General features: G+C 45.1%; 10 protein-coding genes and 1 non-coding gene across 11 annotated transcripts; 5 read left to right on the forward strand and 6 right to left on the reverse strand.

Annotated features, from left to right (window-relative positions):
- Positions 1-1,053: 1,053 nt before the first annotated feature.
- On the reverse strand, positions 1,054-2,784 carry FPOAC1_010064 (uncharacterized protein; the record flags this gene model as incomplete). The annotated part of the gene is made up of 1 exon (XM_044854461.1): positions 1,054-2,784. One exon carries the CDS (start codon positions 2,782-2,784, stop codon positions 1,054-1,056), a length of 1,731 nt encoding a protein of 576 aa, XP_044707131.1.
- A 1,463-nt stretch (positions 2,785-4,247) lies between these two features.
- Positions 4,248-5,472, forward strand: FPOAC1_010065 (uncharacterized protein; the record flags this gene model as incomplete). Its single annotated transcript, XM_044854462.1, has 3 exons — positions 4,248-4,381; positions 4,438-4,739; positions 4,787-5,472. 3 exons carry the CDS (start codon positions 4,248-4,250, stop codon positions 5,470-5,472), a joined length of 1,122 nt encoding a protein of 373 aa, XP_044707132.1.
- A 747-nt stretch (positions 5,473-6,219) lies between these two features.
- On the forward strand, positions 6,220-7,251 carry FPOAC1_010066 (uncharacterized protein; the record flags this gene model as incomplete). The annotated part of the gene is made up of 1 exon (XM_044854463.1): positions 6,220-7,251. The coding sequence occupies one exon, from the start codon at positions 6,220-6,222 to the stop codon at positions 7,249-7,251; it is 1,032 nt and encodes a 343-aa protein (XP_044707133.1).
- A 67-nt stretch (positions 7,252-7,318) lies between these two features.
- FPOAC1_010067 (uncharacterized protein) lies at positions 7,319-8,970 on the reverse strand (the record flags this gene model as incomplete). Its single annotated transcript, XM_044854464.1, has 9 exons — positions 7,319-7,338; positions 7,398-7,434; positions 7,487-7,692; positions 7,751-8,114; positions 8,181-8,287; positions 8,339-8,374; positions 8,432-8,493; positions 8,548-8,708; positions 8,758-8,970. The coding sequence occupies 9 exons, from the start codon at positions 8,968-8,970 to the stop codon at positions 7,319-7,321; spliced, it is 1,206 nt and encodes a 401-aa protein (XP_044707134.1).
- A 614-nt stretch (positions 8,971-9,584) lies between these two features.
- On the reverse strand, positions 9,585-10,364 carry FPOAC1_010068 (uncharacterized protein; the record flags this gene model as incomplete). Its single annotated transcript, XM_044854465.1, has 3 exons — positions 9,585-10,100; positions 10,154-10,222; positions 10,272-10,364. The coding sequence occupies 3 exons, from the start codon at positions 10,362-10,364 to the stop codon at positions 9,585-9,587; spliced, it is 678 nt and encodes a 225-aa protein (XP_044707135.1).
- A 1,213-nt stretch (positions 10,365-11,577) lies between these two features.
- FPOAC1_010069 (uncharacterized protein) lies at positions 11,578-12,348 on the forward strand (the record flags this gene model as incomplete). The annotated part of the gene is made up of 3 exons (XM_044854466.1): positions 11,578-11,581; positions 11,753-12,106; positions 12,161-12,348. The coding sequence occupies 3 exons, from the start codon at positions 11,578-11,580 to the stop codon at positions 12,346-12,348; spliced, it is 546 nt and encodes a 181-aa protein (XP_044707136.1).
- A 277-nt stretch (positions 12,349-12,625) lies between these two features.
- Positions 12,626-15,300, reverse strand: FPOAC1_010070 (uncharacterized protein; the record flags this gene model as incomplete). Its single annotated transcript, XM_044854467.1, has 2 exons — positions 12,626-14,755; positions 14,803-15,300. The coding sequence occupies 2 exons, from the start codon at positions 15,298-15,300 to the stop codon at positions 12,626-12,628; spliced, it is 2,628 nt and encodes an 875-aa protein (XP_044707137.1).
- Positions 15,301-16,381: 1,081 nt separating this feature from the next.
- Positions 16,382-17,314, reverse strand: FPOAC1_010071 (uncharacterized protein; the record flags this gene model as incomplete). Its single annotated transcript, XM_044854468.1, has 1 exon — positions 16,382-17,314. The coding sequence occupies one exon, from the start codon at positions 17,312-17,314 to the stop codon at positions 16,382-16,384; it is 933 nt and encodes a 310-aa protein (XP_044707138.1).
- A 679-nt stretch (positions 17,315-17,993) lies between these two features.
- FPOAC1_010072 (uncharacterized protein) lies at positions 17,994-19,459 on the forward strand (the record flags this gene model as incomplete). The annotated part of the gene is made up of 2 exons (XM_044854469.1): positions 17,994-18,075; positions 18,429-19,459. 2 exons carry the CDS (start codon positions 17,994-17,996, stop codon positions 19,457-19,459), a joined length of 1,113 nt encoding a protein of 370 aa, XP_044707139.1.
- A 78-nt stretch (positions 19,460-19,537) lies between these two features.
- Positions 19,538-19,674, forward strand: FPOAC1_010073. Its single transcript has one exon. It is a non-coding gene; the product is annotated as a tRNA-Asn (tRNA).
- Positions 19,675-19,803: 129 nt separating this feature from the next.
- Positions 19,804-20,409, reverse strand: FPOAC1_010074 (uncharacterized protein; the record flags this gene model as incomplete). Its single annotated transcript, XM_044854470.1, has 1 exon — positions 19,804-20,409. The coding sequence occupies one exon, from the start codon at positions 20,407-20,409 to the stop codon at positions 19,804-19,806; it is 606 nt and encodes a 201-aa protein (XP_044707140.1).
- Between the last annotated feature and the right edge of the window lie 1,454 nt (positions 20,410-21,863).

Genomic DNA, 21,863 nt, shown 5'->3' on the forward strand with positions numbered 1-21,863 from the left:
TCGTGATCCGGAACTCGGCTCTGGGGGGACCTGACTAAAAGAAATGAAGTGACCAATAGAATGATCAAGACATATACGAGAGGTGCATTTGTTGACCGTGGCCTTGCTTTTTTTGCCTCTTGATGCCCCTGACGCTAGACGTGGTACCTGCGTTAGGCTTATGACTAGCTTACTGAAGGGAGGCAACACCTTTTGTTGTTGGGTCTTTTGATTTGAGCGGAACGCGTCGTAAGGTTTTGCTCATCATGTATGTATGACTAGACTGGATCAGTATGTAGGGATAAATGATCCTGGTCGAGTCACCCAGTGCAACAGTCAAAAACCCAGAAAAAATGACAGATGAGAAACCTGGACAAAAACAAGAGGCCCGATGGTCCGGAACAGTACCCAGCGCACTGACATCCCCCAGCCTTTTTTCCCCCTCTGCCTTTCTCTTCTTTCTCACTGCCGGTCGACGGCCAATCCGTGTCAAAGCTTTTAAACTTCGTCTCGTGTTCTGGTCTCTGCAAGATCCATTCCGGTCCAACGTGTTATTACTCGTTATGCATAACCAACCTGTCAAAAGTCACTAACTTGTCAGAAGGAAGCTAATAAGGAAGCTTTACCGCTACATGACAAGAGCATGATGAATTGAGTCAGTCAGACTGGCTGTGGTCAGACGGGATAAAGTGTTAGCTAAACGGCGCGCCCGCAAGCCTTCGGCGTTGACCGCGGCCGTTTTGGAAGTGCACTGACGATTGGAGGAGACTAGTAACTGCAATTGACGTCACGTACTTGGTGGAGTTTTGGTGGGTTAGACTGAGTATCTCAGGGTGTTCAGTTTAGGGTAACTAAATGTATTTTGCAATTCCAACATCAGTATCACAACAATAGATTGAGGAACATGGTGATGAATAATCTCATATTGATAATATCCTTGATATTGGTAATATAGCTTATCAGCCGAAAGCACTATGTGAAGCTTTCGGAGTTGTAGTTTTGATCTTAGATTAATTGCATGTTTGATGGGAACACCAATACCAGTGAGAAGTCCACCACCTATTGATCAGCACTCTAACTTGATGCTTTTTCTCTGGCAATTTGCCTCTCCAACAGCCCTTTCAACTCTCCAGTGCAATCTTCCTGATCCATAAAAACTTCAACCATCTTGACCCCGTCATCTTGCTGGATCGCCCCTGAATCAAGAACAGTTCTCAACTCTCCCCACGTCTTCGCAGAAAAGTATCTCTTGTTCAATTCTTCATCATTATACCCAAACAATCCCAAGGCATGCTTAAAGTTCCACGGCGCAATATCATTATAGTCCTCCTTCCTACCGTGAATGGCTCGCTCAATTGTGTACCCGTTGTTGTTGATGACAAAAATCACAATGTTGAGTCTCTCTTTCACCATGACGCTGATTTCTTGAGCCGTCATTTGCAAACTCCCGTCTCCGATAAAAAGGATCGTGCGCTCTGTATCCTTGTCGTGGCTGGTTTTATCGCGACGCGCCAGAGCGACACCAAGCGTGGCGGGGAGCATGTACCCAATTGATAACCACGTGACAGCTGTGAAAAAGCGTGATCCCTGGGGGAGTTTGAGAACCTTGCCACCTTCTGCAGCAGTACCTGTTTCGGTCAAGATGGTGTCGCCGCGACGGAACATGGAATTGATGTATGGGTAGAATAGTTCTTGAGTAAGTTGACCAGATGGCTCGAGCTCGCCCGGGTGAGACTTGCCGAGGAATGTTGGTGCATCAATCTTGGCGAGCCGCGAAGGGTCGATTTTGCTGAGGAGATTCTGAATAAAAGCTCGAGGTGGCTGGTCTCGGATGACTCGCTTTGAAATCTTGATCTGATCCAAGGAGAAAGACACTGTCGCGTCCTCATCTGGGATCGCTGTGAAGATACCAGTGTTGATGTTACTCATATGCGGTCCAAAGAAGAGGATCAGGTCAGAGCCTTTGAAGTATTCGGATGCCATCTTGTCTCCGCAGTTTGCCAGGTAAACGCCGTGTACATTGGTCAACTCCTCATTGACAAGACCTTTGCCAAAAGCTGAAGTCCACGTCGGCCAGCCAGTAATATTGATCAACTCGCTGACCTCACTCACAACATTCATGTTGCGACTTTCGCCGTCGACAAGAATCAGAGGTTTCTGAGCTGAGTAGATCCGGTCCAAGATCTTATCAATGCTCCCTGTGTCAACCTCTGTAGCCACTGGTGAAGGACTGATAACACCCCTCACATCAAAGTTACTTGTCGAGATGGGCAGTTGAACCACATCGTCAGGAATCTGAAGATATACCGGTCTTTGATACACCATCGCTTGTTCAATGATCCAATCAATTCTCTCTGCAGCACTCATGATATCCGTCAAACAGACCTGTGCAGCAGTAACATGCGCATGCATAGCAGCAAACCTTTTATACTCGCCATCTAAGAAAGTATGGTGAACATTCAGTCTTGCGCTCTGAGTAGCTCGCGAAGGCGCGCCAACAATGTGAAGCACTGGTGCTCGTTCGGCATAGGCACCAGCAATGGCATTAATGGCTGATAGTTCACCTACGCCAAAGGTTGTGATGACTACACCCAGAGTATGCATGCGAGAGTATCCATCTGCCGCATATGCGGCGTTGAGTTCATTGCAGTTGCCTATCCAGTGCAGACCGGCCGGTTTGATGTAGTCGAGGAGTTTCAGGTTATAGTCTCCAGGGACACCGAAAACGGAGCCTATGCCGAGCTGTTTGAGACGAGTGAAGAGGTACGCCCCGAGAGGAATCGATTCATGTTTGCTTTGTGTCATTGTGGAAGTTTAACTCGCTTAATCAAAAGATCTATCAGGGAATGGGTGCCCTCAAGTAAGTGTAATAGATTATATTCTCAGTGGGTTTTCTGGCTCTGGCATCCCCGCGTTCACTTGACTTGAAGACCATCGTTATGCCGTGATCGGTTGCCTAATTGGGAATGGTGATTCAATCTCCTTGTCTAGCCGATCTATCATCGACTTTTGCCGAGGTTGGATTGCGTGGAGAGATCGACTGAGCAGTCGGCCGTCACTCACCGCTCGGGTGAGGAACAAAGATCATCCTCGAGAACCGTATAAAAGCCGCTCATGACGAAACAGTCAGGTGAGGATACACGTGACACCCTTCATCATCAACACAAATGTTACTCAAATACTGCACAAGAGATAAACTTTCAGCAGAAAGAATAAAAGGTTCAACTTCCAATACTCGCGATATAAATTTATTCACATTTTTGTCTTCCAGGCTATTGTAGGATTTGTCTTGCTTTTTAGACAAAGCAGTCTTCTACAGTTCTTGTATAGTACCCTCCATGCCATGTTCTGAGTACAATTGAATCATCGGGTCGATTATCACGATGTGTAACTTTTCGAATTTGACTCCCGTCTTGTGCTTGGCCATTCAGCGACCGTTGACGAGAGGAGTTAGCACTGTCCTTGTTACTGTCCTACTGTTGAAAGGACTTGGTTATCAGGGTTATCTAAGTTTCTGGTTGCCGGTCTACTAGAAATCAATAGTTACATCAATAAACAAACAGTAGTATAGCCACACAACCTGGACACTAAACTCCAATTTACTGTGAAAAGAATCTGCATGGATTATCGCTTACTAGCCAAAATACGCAAACGGAAGACATTCCGCTTTGCAACTAGTTTACGCCACAACAAAATCGGGTCTCAAATCGGGTTCCTAGAGAGACATTTCTCAACCAACGGTAAAGTGCAGCCCAACTGGTGTTCTAGAACAACCACCGCAACGATCAATTGGCTTTTATTTATAAACCAGCTGAACTGGTATAAAGGACCGAGATTTCCGGACCACGGCAAGAGAGTCATGGGTAACTCGGCACGTAAAGGAGAAGCGTGGCCATTCTAACCCTTTTGAGTGGCTGCTTAACCAACAAGCTTTACGCATCTCCCAATCAAATGCCCTTGAAAGATATCCGAGGGCGCCACCTCGTAAATTCAAGATAAGATATGCTTTGAACAGACTCTCGGTTCTTTCCGTAGCTCTCTATCACGCCAGATGAACTTACTGACCGTCTTTGAACATAAGAAACCCGAATCTGCTGTTTCTTTTTTTTTTTTCCGTATTACTAGGGCGTTTCCCACCACCCCCCAGCGCACAATCTTGACAATGTTTCTTTTTCGCTCCCTCGTCTTATCTAACTCTTCCAGACCCCGTCACTGAGATTAGCCCATCTGTTGAACTTTAGGCGACTTGAGTAGCTTCAGACTCCACCATGGATCACTTATTCCTACTTCGGGCCAACAGGAGGAGAGGCGTGCTGCTCGCTATGGGTATCTTGGTGATCTTTGGGCTGGCGGTACACTCTTGGCTCTTCTACTTCCCGTCGACTAGTGACTTGGCTTTCCGGTATGTATACAAGCTGCAAAGCTTGGTGAATCATTTCTAATCGATATTCCCACTAGCTCGTCCCTCTCGACTCCATTACCAGCAAGGCTCTCTGAAAACACGCCGGAGCTGATGCACCATCTTTGGAAGCCCTTCCTTCACGAACTCAACGACACGCAATTCATATCGAAAGAAGGATACAAATACAAGATCGACAGCGACAACTACAAATGGCGACCCTTGAAGAAGAAGCTGCTCATTTTGGATGTGGATACACGACTGGACAAAGGCGCTGGGGCCATGATGAACACATCGTCACCCTTGAATGCCGATGAAATGACAGGCAGAACAGCTGGGATGATGAACCACTATTTATATGGTATGATTTATCTTCCTTCTCGTTGTAGTTTTCTAACGTGTCTCCAGCTATGATCCACGGTTATGACTATCAGTTTATCCGAGCCCCTAACTATCGCAACCGTCACGGGACATGGGTGAAAGTCCCAATGATCAAAGAAGCTCTCAAGACCCACGAGACTGTCGTATTCCTCGATGCCGATGCCGTTTTTATGTATCCAGAGATGCCCTTTGAGTGGCTTATGCGTTTATGGAACATCACAGACAAGACCCTTATTGCCATGTCCAACGACCCCGACTCACCAAAAAACCGCGACGCCAAGGGAAAAGTAATGATGAACACAGGCTTCATCATTGCTCGACAGAGTAACCGAACGCAAGAACTGTTCCACGACTGGAACCAATGTCCAACTGAGAAGAAATACAAAGGCTGTGAGAGATGGGCAATGGACTGGGCTCACGAACAGGCGGCGTTTTCTAATTATGTTCGCTACGATTACAACTCAACAGATGACGTACGTACAATTCCATGCATGGACGGAAATGGAAGTCCCTACATTGGGGACAAGACTTGTGGTGGAGTTTTTATTCGTCATCATTGGTTCCACAAGGATTATCCTGCAAACGACCTTCGACAGCTTCTACTTGACATGCTTGTGAAGCGAATACACGCCGGGTTCCATCATGCGCAGGAACAGAATTTCATAGACGCGAGTCATTATACCCATCCACTCAACAACATGAAGAATATGTAGATAGATGATAGATGATGAATGCAAACCCAAAAGTAGAAAGAAGCACAATATGTATACAGCTGCCGTCGTGTCTTCGTATTCACGACACTCAGGTCCCTTGGGGGCCATGATTATTGGATAAATGTAGGTTGAATTGTCCTAAAAGTCAACAAGTTTCCCCTGGTAACAAGCGTGTTTATCTAAACGCTTACTCAAATGTAACTCAGCAAGACATTAAGCGCGCCAGTCCCTGATTCGCAGTGACGGCCGGCCTATTCCAAATTCATCAATCTCAATGCTGATCTCTCAAAGTCAATGACTAGTTGACAACTTGGTACCAGATATTTTACCCCAAGACATGCACCTGCATTTAGCCTCAAATCCACGACGTTCAATGGGACATTAAGCTTACGCCCAGAGAATTGGTAAAGTAGAGCGGATCCATACGATGCATCTCGTATCGTTTACGTAGTAATACTGGATGTCATCCACTAGCAACGTCTTTATAGGGCTCGTTCAGAACTCGATCCCTGCATTTTATCCGGGCAATCCTACGCCAAGGACTTACCCCGCAACATTGTACTGACTGATTTGCGGGGAACAGGCTGATTCGAGAAAGTCTAACGAGATTACATCAAGGAAACTCACACGGCAGTTCTTGTGTCGTGAAATTAAATCAGTATAAAAAGATGCAAACATCGCCTGCAAACATTGACAGTAGAGTAGTCAGTTTCTCACTCGTAATACCACTGAGTCTTCCCAATCATCATGAAGTCCAAGTTGTTGTTCCCCCTCCTCTCTTTCGTTGGCCACAGTCTTGCCACAGACTGTCCTCTCATCACCAGCAGATGGACCGCGGATCCTTCAGCTCATGTCTTTAACGACACTTTGTGGCTCTACCCATCTCATGACATTGATGCTGGTTTTGACAATGACCCTGATGGAGGCCAATACGCCATGAGAGATTACCATGTCTACTCCATCGACAAGATCTACGGTTCGCTGCCAGTCGATCATGGCACTGCTCTATCAGTGGACGATGTCCCCTGGGCTAAACGACAGATGTGGGCTCCTGACGCTGCCCACAAGAACGGCAAATACTATCTGTACTTCCCCGCCAAAGACAAAGATGATATCTTCAGACTCGGTGTTGCTGTCTCGGAAACCCCTGGTGGACCGTTTATCCCCGATAAGAGTTGGATCCCTCATACTTTTAGTATTGACCCTGCCAGTTTCGTCGACGATGACGACAAAGCCTATTTGTCATGGGGTGGCATCATGGGAGGCCAGCTTCAACGATGGCAGGACAAGAACAACTACAACGAATCTGGCACTGAGCCAGGAAACGGCACCGCCGCCTTGAGCCCCCAGATTGCCAAGCTGAGCAAGGATATGCACACCCTAGCAGAGAAGCCTCGCGACATGCTCATCCTTGACCCCAAGACTAAAAAGCCGCTCCTTTCCGAGGACGAAGACCGACGCTTCTTTGAAGGACCGTGGATTCACAAGCGCAACAAGATTTACTACCTCACCTACTCTACTGGCACAACCCACTATCTTGTCTATGCGACTTCAAAGACTCCCTACGGTCCTTACACCTACCAGGGCAGGATTCTCGAGCCAGTTGAGGGCTGGACTACACATGCTAGTATCGTCAAGTACAAGGGTCAGTGGTGGCTGTTCTATCACGATGCCAAGACGTCCGGTAAGGATTCTCTTCGCCAGGTAAAGGCCAAGAAGATTTGGTATGATAGCAAGGGAAAGATCTTGACCAAGAAGCCTTCAAGATTTTCTAGATAGGGAGACTATAGCAAGTACATCATAATCCCATCTAATATTCTATCACAAATTCTGAGTGTAACGTTGTCTATTTCTTGTTTGACACATCTGTACAAAAGTTAGTCATAGGTAGGGACCCGGACAACTCACAAAAGAGGCCAACTTACTGAATTGGAAGTGGATAATATCACCATCTTGCACAACCTGATTAAAAGAGTCAGCTACAGCATCAAACCCAATGGGCGACTTGACTTACATAGGACTTTCCCTCCTGACGATATTTGCCAGCAGCCTTGATTGGGGCCATGGACTTGTTGCCATCACAGAGATCATGGAAGTCTTGGTAGGCTACCACTTCAGCCTTGATAAATCCTCTCTCGAAATCACTGTGAATAGCACCCGCAGCTTGAGGTGCCAAGCATCCTCGGGGAATTGTCCAACATCTGATCTCCTTCTCACCAGCTAGCACACCATATTAGTAAACATCAAGGTGAAACTCTGGGGGGCGGAAATTACGTACCAGTGAAGTAGTACTGCAGACCGAGTTTTGTGAAACCCTCGGTGATGATCTTCTCAAGCTTGGACTTGACCTTGCTCTCCTTGAGAAACTCGGCCTGGGCATCAGGATTGTCCTTCATGCTGTGCACCTTTTCCTCAAACTCGATGGAGAAGGGGATGATGTCTCGCGAGGTACCTCCATGCTCAGTCACCCACTTTGCTATGGATGGCAGGTACTTGCTCTTCTGTCTGAGGTAGTCCTTCATGGTAAGGTTGACGAGGTAGATGATTGGCTTGGTGGTGATGAGCTGAATCTTCTCGTTGATGAGTGCGATCTCGGCTGGGGTCCAGTTTCCGTCTCTCACTGGCTGTTCTTTCTCCAGCATCTATCGTGAGATTATAGATTAGTACGTGCTGCAACTTTATTCTGGAGTGGGTTAGTTAGGACTCACTTCTCGAATTTTGGATGTGGTCTCATAAAAGAGAGGTAGCATCTTGTACTTGCCACCAGCCTTCTTTACAATCATCTCCTCAGCGACGATTTGCTTATCCAAAATGTCTGTGACATGTTGTTAGTGGCTGCCGGATATACAAGAGAGTAGATACGCACCCAAATCCTTCTTGCAAAGCTCGCTCTGAATGGTGTCTAGAAAGTATAATGGTCAGTCTTGTGCACTCAAAGAACAGCTTCGGTGCAACTGACTCAAGTCACGAACAGGATCGATCGAATCATCAACGTGCAAGACCTGATCGTTATCAAACGCTCTGTCAAAACTTGCGTTAGCTGAGGTTTCAGAAGAGTCAACGAACTCATCCTACCGGACAATGTGGAAAATACCGTCAACAGCTTGGATATGTGACAAGAAGGCGTTACCAAGACCTTCTCCCTGAGAAGCGCCCTTGATCAAGCCAGCGATATCGGTGACCTGAAGATAAGCTGGATACATGGACGGAGGCTTCCACAAATCGCAAAGAAAGTCCTGGATGGCATCAGTCGCTTGCTGCCTTGATTGAAGAAGTGAAACATACATATCGAGCATCGGGAACAGCACATCTGGCTTCGTTGGGCTCGATTGTGCAGAAGGGGTAGTTCTCGGCGGCAGCGCTCTGCTCGGTCAAAAGGTTGAACAAACTGGACTTTCCCACGTTGGGGAGACCAACGCATCCCATTTTGAGGTTCTTGCGGACCCTTCCAAAGGCGACGACATTGTCGATAACTGCTTCGGGTTTCTTGGGAGCCATTTTGTGAAATATTGATGAAAGAAACAAATTATGTAGAGATTTATGTTTTGAGCACACACAGAAAGTAAGTCAAAGGCAGTTATTATCTAGTATTTGAATGAGTTTTCCAAAGTGGTCTGATAGCCCACTTAAAGACATGGGTACAATGTGTTCTAGCCGAAGCCACTGCATAAACTCACATAAGCCTTGATAAAGGCAGTCATGTTGATAAAAAGACTATGTTTTGACTCGTATGTTACATGTACAAGCTTGAAAGTCTCTGTTGGTAATCTGTTTCCTATTAAGTTTCACGCGATCGAACAGTTGACGATTTCATGGGTATTTAATGATATGCCTCAAGGGTATCACGTGTTGGACCCTGAATCCCTTAGAGGTGGGACTGAAAGTGTTACTAGCCAATGGTAATAAAGATTTAGATAAGAAATTGTTCCGGTAAGGTTTATTATATTATCAATTGCTATTTATGGACCAGCCACTCATGTTCAAGTATCTCTTCCATTGTCCCTCTTGACCTGATCTATCCAAGAACTCCACAATCCATACTCTTGGGCAGATCTGTACTGGCTCGAGAGGATGCCAATGCTGCTTGCCAGCTGCTGCTATGCTTTCAACATTTAGTTGTTGCAAGCATTGGCTGCGTTGGCATTGCCACCCTTGTTCTGACCTCCTTGGTGGTGTCGGGCTTCCAAATCTCGCTTGTTGTTGCATCCAGCGTTGTTGTTCTGGGCATTGTTGTTTCTATTGTTGGCCTGAGCATTGTTCTGGGCGTTGTTTCCGTTGTTGTCCTGGCCATTGTTTTGAGCGTTGTTGTTTCCGTTGTTTCCATTGGCAGCAGCATTGTTGTTCTGTCCGCCCTGGTGGTGCCTGGTCTCCAGCTCCCTCTTGTTGTTGCCGTTGCCATTGCAGTTGTTATTGGCTTGGGCGTTGGCCTTGCCATTGCCTCCCTGGTTACCTTGATGATGGCGAGCAACGAGTTCTTCGTCCCTCTTGGCGTTACATCCCGCATCGTTCGCTGCTGCATTGTTGTTGCCATTGTTGTTGTTGTTGTTGTTGCCGTTCTGGTTCTGGTTTGCCTGAGCAGCCTGGTTTCCTTGTTGGCCCTGTTGGTTCTGGCCACCTTGGTGGTGAGGCTGTTTTATGTATTAGTCAACGAATCACTGGTGGAATCACCTGTAAGACTAACCTCTCGCACTTCAATGGTAGTGAAGATGGGCAGAGCGCTTCCAGGAGCAGCACCGAGAGCCATCAAGGCCTGTGAGGTTGTTAGCAGTGGATTAGTGAACTAGAAAAGGGAGACGTACTGCAAGCTTTCCAGCACCGGAAGAGGTAACTCGACCGTCACGGGAGAAAGCCTGAGCGGCGAGAGCAACGACGAAAACGTTGGTGAAGTACATGTTGATTGATGAGTGGTTTTGAAGAGTAGAATGAATCTGACCGGCAGGTAGAATGGAAAAGATTGGTGAACAGGACTAGCCTTGAATGAAAGATTGAGAAAAGAAGATAAGGAATTGCGTCAAGCAATGTTCAGATGAATGTAGAAGTGAGGATGAGATGAATGGTACGATTATTTTGTGGTGAGGAACGGGTTAGCTCTTATACTCTTCGTCCCAACCTTGAGATAACTATTCATCTGCTTTCATCTCCCATCTCAGAGTCTTGACATCAATCCCTGGTCCCTTCAGTTTACAGGATGTTCAAACACGAATGCCAAGATCAGACTTGAAATGTTTGGGCTTGATGCCGAGTTGCCGTCTTCTTGGAGAGATAGATTCTACTGTGACAGCAATAGCGCGCTTCATGATACCTCGTCTATACTCACTAGTCACCGTCGAGGAGGTTGACATCGGAGGTGACGGAGAAGACCAATCATGAATAGGTCATGTCGGCCGAAATCCGCGACAAAGAGAAAACTCGTTGATTGGTGGAAAGGGAAGTTCAGCTGGTGTTTCTGTCTGTTTCATGAAACCCGTCTTAACCGTAGCGCTGCCCCTGATACACTTACTACACTACATGCTTCAACATACCTCAAGAATGAAACCCTCCCCACCATGAAAGGACAGTACCCAGAGAAACTGCCAAACGCTCTACCAATTGAAGGTCCTGGTCAATGCGACGTTGCCACGTCTTCGGGACGAATGTCAATCCATTTAACAGGGACATGATTTTGTGAGGTTATTTTCGCTCATCTGAACTATCAGATTCTGGCTTAGCGCCCTTCGCACAGCGTTTCGCCTTGGCGTTTCAAGGATTGAATTGACAGCCGAATATCCGCTTACACACTCAGAGTGACTGGGAGAGAAGTTTTTCTTGTTTTTATATGGATTGTTGGAATCTCAAAGGTCCAAAGACCACTTCACCAAGACATACTTAGACCCTTTCTACTAATAGCGCTTTGAATTGCTTAATCAACACTACATCTCATTCACACTCAGTTACTTTACTTTACTCAAAGAAACAACACTCAGCCATGCAGTCTTTATATCATCCTTTAACCGATAATGACGAACTACATGTCGGCGAGAAAAGAATCCTCGATTCGTCATTTGTTGAAAGACACATCAGGATCCCAAGTCGATTCACGCGTTACTCACAACACTCATACCTGGTATGGGTTTGTCATGGGATATTATTATCTCTGTCACTTGTTTTCTTTGTATCTTCATTAATATTGCGCGCCAATATCCATTCGAGTGTGGCTTCAGGCCTCCCATCATATCCCTACTGTAAGTGCAGAGCATGCCCAGCCTATTCCACTTTCATGATTGTTTCTAATAACGTACAGCTCCAGCCAAGGAGGTAGCAGACTTCCATACCGTCCGTTACAACATCACACCCACCACCACGAAAACTGAGTTCGTCGGATTTGGCCCCGAAGTCGACAAGGCATGGAACCATGTCACTTATGATGTTGGAGACCAGATGATAACGCGCGATGAGCTTGACAATCTCGGTCTTGATCCTTCCTCACTCACCATCAAGGATCCCAAGACAGGTCAAAAAGGTTATCGTGTTGGGATACAAGTGTTCCACCAGCTCCATTGCCTCAACCTACTAAGGCAAGCGACCTACAGCGATTACTATTCACACACTGGAGGAGATATTGATGTTGAGCCGATGGATTTGAGAGGGCATCTGGGTAAGAGGCTTTGAGAACTTACAAGTAAAAGCATGTGACTAACACAATACACAGATCACTGCATTGAGTTCTTGAGAACGAATCTGATGTGCCAAAGCGATACTGGCGTTTTCGCTTTCAAGTACTACGATGGTTTCGAGGGACACTGGCCGGACTTTAGCACTCTACATACATGTCGTAACTTTAGTGCTATACGGGACTGGGCTTTTGAACACGCAGTTGTCTTTGGCGACGAAGAGTAAAGTTTAGGTAATAATAACGAATTTATATAGACTTGGCAACATTAGGCGCAGTATTTCAAATTTTTATTACTCTTGGTTGGCATTATTGCGTAGTGAGTCGAACAAAATGATATTGTTGTAAGGCTATACATTATTTCATTATACAGTATAACTCATTAGACGTAAGACTATCGAGAGGCGGAATAAGGCCGATGTACTACTAATCATACCCAAACCACGCAAACCCCAGCTCACCTACACATCCCTACACTTCGCGTTTCAAGCTTGCGGTCAATACCTAAGGGTACTTGACACTGAACACAGGTGACTCCGAGTGATCCCAATCACTCTTGACCTTCTCGTCTCCAAAGATTCTCAAGGCCTGGTACTTCACCTTGTACTTGCCAGCTGGCGCGTATCCACCATCAGCAAGCTTACCATTCCACACGATGTTACCGTTGCCCATGGGGTTCCACTGGACAGGGAATCCAGCAGGTGCACCGAGACTCTTGGAAGAGTTCGTGCCGACGGGAATCAGCTCGGCCTCGAGTTTGGCTGAGCCGAGCGCAAGCTTCCAGGCCAGGGCAGGAGCAGGTTGAGCATCAGTGGCATTCTGTCCCTTGACGGGAAGGATGAATGTTGTGTTGGCAGGGACAGGAGTGAGGTTGTCCTTGTCGTTGGACTTGGCGATCCAGGTGTCGTCGGAACCCAAGACAACAGAGTCGTGCAGAGAACCTGTCAGGCCCTGGTAAGGGAGGGAAAGAGATACCCCAGTGCCGTTGATGGCAATGTAACCAGACCAAAGAGCAAGACGCTTTGCGTCAAGGCCTTCAGGAGCAGAAGGGATAACCTCAATGGTGACCTTCTCACCAGCACCGATGGAAAGCTTAGCCTCGCTAAAGTCGAGCTCAGCATGAGCATTGACAGCCTCGTTGGGGAAGGAAGAAGCATAGATACTGTCCTCGTCGAGGGTGTAAACACTCTTGGTAGGAATGTGAGAGACACTGAGAGCAACCTCCTCCTTGCCAGTGTTGTGAAGAGTGAAGTTGCGGACCTTGATGAAGTTGTCAGTGTCGTTGAATGACAGACTAGAAACATCGAGCAACAGTGTCGAGTACGCAGCGTCGTAGGCTTGAATCATGCCACCACCTTGTTGAGGCACAGGTGCCAGGTAGTCAGAGAATCCTGTACCGTCGTTGAAGAGCTGAGGGTTTGACGTCGACGCAAGCAGGTTCTCAATAGTCTCAGGGTCGAGAGTGCCACGGACTTCAGCGATGAGAGCGATAGTGGCGGCGACGAGGGGGCAAGCCATTGAAGTTCCAGAAAGAACAGCGTAACCACCCTTGGCAAGAGGATAAGTCGAAAGAATGTTTCCACCAGGTGAGCCGAACTGGGGCTTGACATCCATCTCCCAAGTAGGTCCCCAAGAGGAGTAAGTACTAACTGCACCACCCGTCTTGTCGTTCTTGCTTTCCTCCATAATGACATCTCCATCGGAGCCAGAAGACAGCTCGAGTGTGACCTTGGAACCTTCCTTGAGGAGACCCATCCACTTAGCACCGACGTTGGAAGTGACCATACCGGCTGCGAGGATACCATCCGCGGTAGAAACGTCGATTTCGTTGGCACCGCCGGCGTTGTTGTAGACGATGAAATACTTGGCACCAAATTTGGCAGCATTCTGGGCCTTTTGGACAAAGGTACAGGTTCCTCGGCGTACCACGACAATGAACTTGCTGAGATCGGGTGTATCAGCGGGATAAGGATCGCAACCACCATTTGCCACAGTGGTGTCGAAACTAGGAGCCCAAATAGGAAGCTTGACATTGTCCCAAGCAGCGGGAGTACCAGCAGTCATGCCAAAGGCAATCTTGGTATCACTTCCGTCCACGGTGTAGTGGTGCTGCTTGAGAAGCGAGATGTACTTGCTATTATCGTAAGAGGCAATGGCCATGACCTTGTTACCGTTGGCCGCGGTACTGGCATAGAACATACCAACATCACCAGAGTTACCAGCAGACACAGGGCATGGCACACCCTTTTCGACGATGCGAGAGACGGCAACGGCCCAAGGTTCCTCTGACCAACCGCTGGGACCGCCGATAGAGGCAGTAATGATATCGGCGCCATCTTGGTAAGCTTGGTTGTACGCAGCGATGAGGACATCATTTCCGGCCTCACCGGAACAGCCAAAAACTCGGTAAGCACCAAGAGTAACTCCTGGGGCTGCACCAGTGAAGCCAAAGGGGTTGGTTTGAGCAGCAATAGTTCCTGCAACGTGAGTACCATGACCGCCGCAATCCATGGGGTCGTCATCGGGGTGAACGGCGTTGAAACCATCGTAGTCATCACCAACGAGATCTGTGCCGAAAGACACGAGACAGTCGGGACCGAAGCAACCGCCCAGGGCAGGATGCTTGTAGTCGATCTAATCATGTCAGTACAGCTTCACACAATATGGATACTCTGACCTACACCAGTGTCAATGACAGCAACCTTGATACCATGTCCAGTGATTCCCTTCTTGCGGAGCTTGTCAACCTGAGTCATGACATGCGGCGAGAAAGTATCAGAGGTATCATTGACAGCTCTCTTGGAAAGAGGAGCCTTCATTCCCGGCTCTGCAGTCCATTCAACGCGAGGCGTAGGGATTCCGTAAACCTTGACAGGCCAGACGTTCTTGACGACTGGGAGAGCAGCCATCTTGGCCGCCAGCTCTTCAGCAGATGCAACATCGTCAAATTGGACTGAAACACCCTTGAAGAGGTCGTAGTCGAATTTGACACGGGTGGTAGACTGGCCTTCTGTCTTGTCGTAAAAGACAGAAGTATCCTGGCTCTCCTCGAACTCAAAGATGTAAGCACCAGGCAAGTGGGCGACAGTGCCCTGTTCGGGCTGCGGAGGCTGAGACAGCTCATCCTGAGCGAGTGACAGCCCTGCGAAAAGCAAAGCCGATAGTCCTAAACGAACCATGACTTTAAAAAAAGAGTGTGTTTGCTTGGATTGAAAGAGCGACAAGACAAAAACAAAAAGACCCGGTAACGAATGTTGGTCTGGAAGTCAAAAGAGCGTGGTTAAAGAGGAGAGCTTGGCAGTATGAACAACAAGGTCTGGAAAATACATTATATATTTACATTTCAATGGATGGATGGCACATGGTGGGAAATGATACAGATACGGCAGGTCGCTATCACGATTAGAGAGATGGCATCACATGGGATCAATTACCAGATGCAGAGGATAATACAGAGTACCACTGATAACTAGAGCAGAAGTTCCCATGCAGCAATCATAAGTTCCTGAATATGCTCTGATTCCCCAGTCGTGCATTATCTCAAACCTCCCTCTTCGAGCCAAGCGCAGCGAAGATCGGAATAGATTTCGAGAGTGGACCTTGTGTTTACACCAATTATAGCAAGGCCTCTTCAAGTCTCGGTCCTTGGCATTCAGGGGGAACTGCAGGGGTTCGCGTTTGTGATCCCTGCAACTTGTAGTTTTGGGGTTTGAATGCCGAAGGGACTTTTTTGGACATTGTTGCTCCAAAGGCGCAAATGGTCCGTGATTCCAGGGGAGTTGCGTCGCATATCGTCTGGTGTTGTGCATTGAGAAATGTGATGTGCCTTTTTTGTTGCCGATACCGTCTTGGCTTTGAAAGTGACAGTTTGATCGAGCATCTAGGCTAGATTTTAAGTGGTATCGATACCCACACAAGCAGCATTCATCAGAGCCGGGTCGATCAATTTCCTCTGCTATTTCTCTTCATCATATCGCCTTGACAAGTAACGATATTAAGAAGCATTGTGAATTATTAAATCAGGTCCAAGGACATATTACTAGTTCAATTCTAAAAATTGCCTTTTTGTTAAATGCAACCTCAATCTCTCTTGCTCATCGAATTAATAATCCCCTCCATGTTTACAAACTCAAATTCATCCATCATTTCCTTCCACAATCGGTCCTGGACCTCTGGTCGCTCCGCGCTGTAATAATACTGCCCGAACCTGTACTATCGTTAGACTGACTGCATCTGAAAGGCTAGAGGATAACAACAAACTCACGGATAAATTCGCCAGTCCATCAAGTATGACCCATGCGTTTCTTCTCCCTTGATGATGGCAGCATCAACATAGGTTGAAGCGCCTTGTTCTGGAGTACGCCCGAGAATCCTCGCCATGATAGTCATGAAGATTTTCATGACTATCGGCGCGTTATCCAAGAGACCAGTGCCCTTGGTAAATCCCGGATCGACGCAGTTGATGATGACGTCTTGAGGGTCGACGTGACGCGCTAGCTTATCGATAAACAGTTGTCCAAGAAGTTTCGACTTGGCGTAGTGCGGCATTCCATCAAAGGTTGCTTCAGAGTCGAAAGCGGGGATCAATGGGTCTGACCTTGCCTCAGGTAGCTCGCAGTGCATCGAACTTCCTGAGCTGACGACAGTCAATCGTCCCGGTTTCGATGGTGAAGATTTTTTGTTCTTTAGTAGAGGTAGAAGAAGGACGGAGAGGTACATAGTAGACAAGAAATTGACCTGAATAGTTTCTTCATGACCAGTGGACTCGTTGATTCGGAGAGTGGCGTTACCCATGGCGGCATTGAGAATGACATAGTCAAGACGGGGGAGCGTTTCGCAACGCTTCACAAACGCGTCAATTGAGATATAACTTCCCATATCAAGTTTCCAAACTTCAATCTCTGCGTCCGAAGCAATTCCTCTCAACTGTTGAGCTGCCTCATTACCTCTCGCTTCTGAACGAACAGCGATGATGAGGTGGCTCAGCCCATGCTTGAGAAAAAGCTTGGCGGAAGCCAAACCGATGCCATTGTTGGAGCCAGTTACAATCGCTGTTTGGCCTGAGAGATCAAGACTTTTTGGGGGCAGTTGTGGTTTGGTGAATTGAGAAGTGATCATGAGGCGTGCGGGCGATAGGGTAAGTGCAGGGAGCCTGGAGGAGGCACTGGCGAAACTGGATGTTCTAGCTACCATTGTGATTGTCTGAGTAAATAAGAGATGGGATTAAACTGAGAGGTATCGATGTTCCAGTAATGTTCAATTAATTGCCTCTGAAATATGTCCAACTCTGTCGTATTTATATGACGGTCTACAATGATCCAACACTCTGTATTGGCAAGATGGGTGAAATCGTACTAAAACCATTTTGGATGTCAAACTGGTCAAACTACTCCGCAACTCCGCAGTATACACGTCAATCATCTGAGCCTCACAAGGTATCCTAAGGTTTACAGATTGAAGCTCCGAATCGAATATAATCTCTTGGTCGTGTGCGATTGTTCAGATTTACCAACGACCACAATGCAATCCTAATATGGTTAGTCTGAAAATTGAACGCGATAATCACGCGCTAATTCAATGGAAGGAAGATCAACCGTGTCTAGGATCGGAGGAACTCAACCCCGAATGATGATTCAGCTACAAAAGGCTAAGACTAATTAGGACATCAGTCTGGTCGATGATCAGTGTGGACTCGCGCCTTATCTTGAACCAGTACATAGTAACCCTGACTCTTTATCTAGATGTCAGCAATTAGATTGGTCTTTGTCGTCCACAGTGTATTCCCTTTCCGGAGCAACTCCACAACTCTCTACTCTTCTGGTACAGCAAGTGTCGGAGACTCAGGCTAGACTCTATCCATTACCAACCGACCATGGTAGAAGGCAACTTCACCTTCCTAGTTGTTGACGGCACTGGCCGCCCTTCAGACCCTGAAAGTCGAGCCGCTATCCGGAGTCAGTGCATGAAGGGTGTCAATGTACGCCAAGACTCTCGACGTTCGAAAAGAAAGGCAAAAAACAGAAAAGCACACCCTGGAAAAGCTGTTGAACCGGATACTCAGGATGGCATCATCATACGTCGTAAAGAACAATCGCTACATCGTACTTCGGGTCTTCAGAATGAACGTCGCTATATACAGTTGTTTAGGTCATTGGGCATGAGTGTTGACGATTTTGGCTTTGACTCTTCGCTGTTTCCGTCCTCGATAATGCAAACTGGTGATTTACACTCACTATCCTACAAGGAACCACTGGTTACTAACACTGGCTTATGGCAGTCATGAAATATAACAGTATTCTCGAAATAGTCTACCCACTAGACACAAACCTCAACGTGCACAAATGGATGACCGACGACTTCCAGTTCCTCTACCAAAACAAAACTCTACTTAGCGCAGTCTACCTCGCTACATACGCTGTAGATGATCTCCGATGCAGTACCCGCCTCTCCTCCTGGACCCAGCAACTACTCTGCAACATCCTTTCCTCCTTGAATCGGGATCTGCATGAAGCCGTAGGTCAACAGTCATCAACGACAATGATAACGATCCTGATACTACTGTTCCCTGCCGAGTTGCTGCAGGACTTTGGAGCCTTGCGGTCGCACCTCGAAGGAGTCGGGAGATTGCTTTTGATCAAGGACAACGTGACGGGACTGGACGCGAAGCTTCTGTACAAGATTCAGCAGTTTGATCTAAGGCTGGCATTGGCTTCTGGCCGGCCACTGCATCTTACACTAGAAGGCAATGGCTATCCGACATTGCCGATGCCCCCAATCGTAACGCCAGATATCCTGCAAAAGCTCAAGGTTCATTCTCCACGGGTGATTGAAGCTTTTCAGAATTTGCAAGGTCTGACACAAGATATAAAATATGCCTTGATTGCAAGGAATGATCTAATGTGGACGGACTCCCAATCCCAGATCAACAACATACAGACACAGTTGCTACACCCAAACAACAATTATGCGGATATAGACGAAGCATTGAAACTTGGGATGCTTGCCTTTCTTACCACACTTTCCCGAAGCCCAGTAAGAAGACCACAACTACCAGATCTTCAGAGACGATTTGAAACAAGCTATACAGCGATACAGGATCAGAACATGAGTCACAAGACGTTTACTATCTGGGTAATGATGATGGGCTTTTTCTCTGCGATTGAGGTGTCGAACCCCGTAGTTGGAGACCTTTGGGGTGGTGTTGTAGATTCCAATCTCTTATGGGAGACTGCGCGAGACATGATCTTGGCAGAAGACCTCCCGTGGATTGAATTTATCCATGATGGACCAGCGAAGGAAGCGTTTGTCTATCTTCAAGCGCATAGGACTCTAGAATAGTATTCTGGACATTTGGCTTGTCTAACTTTGCATCAATACTTAAATCAGTGTAATGTGCGAAAACACTAACCAACAAAGGCCTTTGTGGCGTAATGGCTAACGCGTCTGACTGTTCGTATAACCCGTCCATCATGAGTGAATCCCTATACTAACAAAAAAAATAGTCTATCTAGAAGATGATCAGAAGATTCCCGGTTCGAGCCCGGGCTAAGGCTTCGTTAAAAACAGTTTTTTTATACAAATATTAAATAAAAACAAAAAATCATTAAATTACTTATTAAGGCCTTAAAATTATCCCTTTCCTTTCTTTAAAGGCCTTGTATTACCCCAATTTCAGAGCTCCCTTATAGATAACCTAAAGCTTTAAAAGCTCTTTGTAAAATCTCCCGAATGACATTCTGCTTCCTTTTGTTATACTCCATAACGTCCTCACCACTGGCAATGCTCGCCTTAGACGACTCCCGCTTGATATTCTCATACAACTTTCGATCATCCTCATTGTTTCTTAACCAATCTGCAAAGATCTTATGTCTCGCCGCCTCAGGACAATCTGGGCCCCAGACATGCAAATTCGTTGGCACATCTCCATAGTCACAAAAGAAACGATGTCCGTGCCACTTGGGCTCTCTCACTAGGAAGTGAAATCCTGCATTCTCGAGCGCCTGCACGTACGATGCCTCATCGTTGACATCTCGAACTGTGAGGTCAATGTCGATGACTGCTTTTGCTTGAAGACCGGGGACGCTGGTTGAGCCGACGTGGTCGACGGAGACAACGGTGTCGCCAAGGGCGGTTTCAATGCGAGCCTTGGCAAGGGCAAAGTGTTGGGGCCAGGATGGATCTGGCTCGACGATGGCGATGGGATGTTTGACTTTGCGAAAGGCTATGCGCTCAATGAGACTTGGGTCAAACTCGTAGTCTTTGAGTAAGGCTTCTTTGGATATCGTCATGATGAATCTCGCGTGGAAAGAAGTGACTCTAGAATGTATATGTAATGGTAAATTCGGGTTGAAGAGAGTTCAAATAACGTAAATAATGTAAACTGACGTTGATGTTTTGATGTTCTGTCAAGTGATGCCCCGCACGAACTCCTATCGTTGATTCGTTCGCTTTTCCGTTCCATTGTGTGACTCAGACCGATACGTGAAACAGCGAATACTACGGACGACGATAGGGCTTACTGTTTTAAAAGTTAATTTATAGTAAATTAACCCTCTCTATAGGGTTCTATTAATTATATTTTTTTTCTCTTATTTAAATAAAGCTAATTAAAGTAATAATATAAGCAGATTATATTAATAAAATAAGGCCCCTAGGGTTATATATTAATATATTAATAATATCTTTATATTATAGCTTTAATTTTATTTTTTACTTTTAAAATTAATATATTTTATAAAGTAAAAATTCTTTATTTTTTATTATATTTATATACTTATAATAGCCTTAAATAATTTAATATTTATATATTTAAAATTATATAGCTTAAATCTTTTATTTAATACTATTTTTATTCCTTTATAGTTATATTTATTTACTAGTTTTTATATTAAAGCTATAGGCTTAATATAAATCTTTTTTACTTTATATAAACTTATTTTTTACTCTTTTTATACTTTAAATAGATCTTATTTAGCCTTTATTATTTTTATATAATTATAAGCTTTCTTTTTATATTTTCTTTTTTTTCTTATATACTTATTTTATATATTAATTAATTATATAAAGCTAATACTTTTTTAATAATATTAATATTTTCTATAAATTAATTTTATTCTTATAAATATATATATAACCTTATTAGCCTTTTATAGCTTTAAGAAAGTTAAGATATACTATAAAGAAGGCTTTTATTATAATAAAGGCTTTTATTATAAAAAAGACTATTACTATAAAGATAATTATTATATAAAAGAAATAATAAGAATATATTACTATAAAAAAGGCCTAAGAGTAAGAATTAACTATATTCTTTATTAAAAATAAAGCTAAAAATAAAGCTAAAAAGTAAAAAAATAAGCCTTAAGGCCTTAAAAAAAAGGTTTTAATAATACTATAGTTATTTTTCTTATTAATATATTTAATAAAAATAAAGTAATAGAATATAAAGCTATTAAAAAGGCTTTATAACTTTTTATTATTATTAAACTATAGTATATTAATTATATATTATTTTATATTAATTTAAAAAAGTTAAATTTAATTAAAAGTATCTTTAACCTAGCTATAGCCTATATTAAATATATTAATATTTATAATAAAGATTTAGCCTATAGGGCTATAAAGAAGGCTTTAAAGGTAAATATAAATAAGTATTTTCTTTATTTTCTTAAGAAAATATTTAAAGTTATTATTCCTTTTTTTAATTTTAAGGTTAATAAATAGCTTACTTTATACTTAAATA

This window comes from Fusarium poae, chromosome 3, assembly GCF_019609905.1.
Source record: "Fusarium poae strain DAOMC 252244 chromosome 3, whole genome shotgun sequence".
NCBI classification, from domain to species: Eukaryota; Fungi; Ascomycota; class Sordariomycetes; order Hypocreales; family Nectriaceae; genus Fusarium; species Fusarium poae.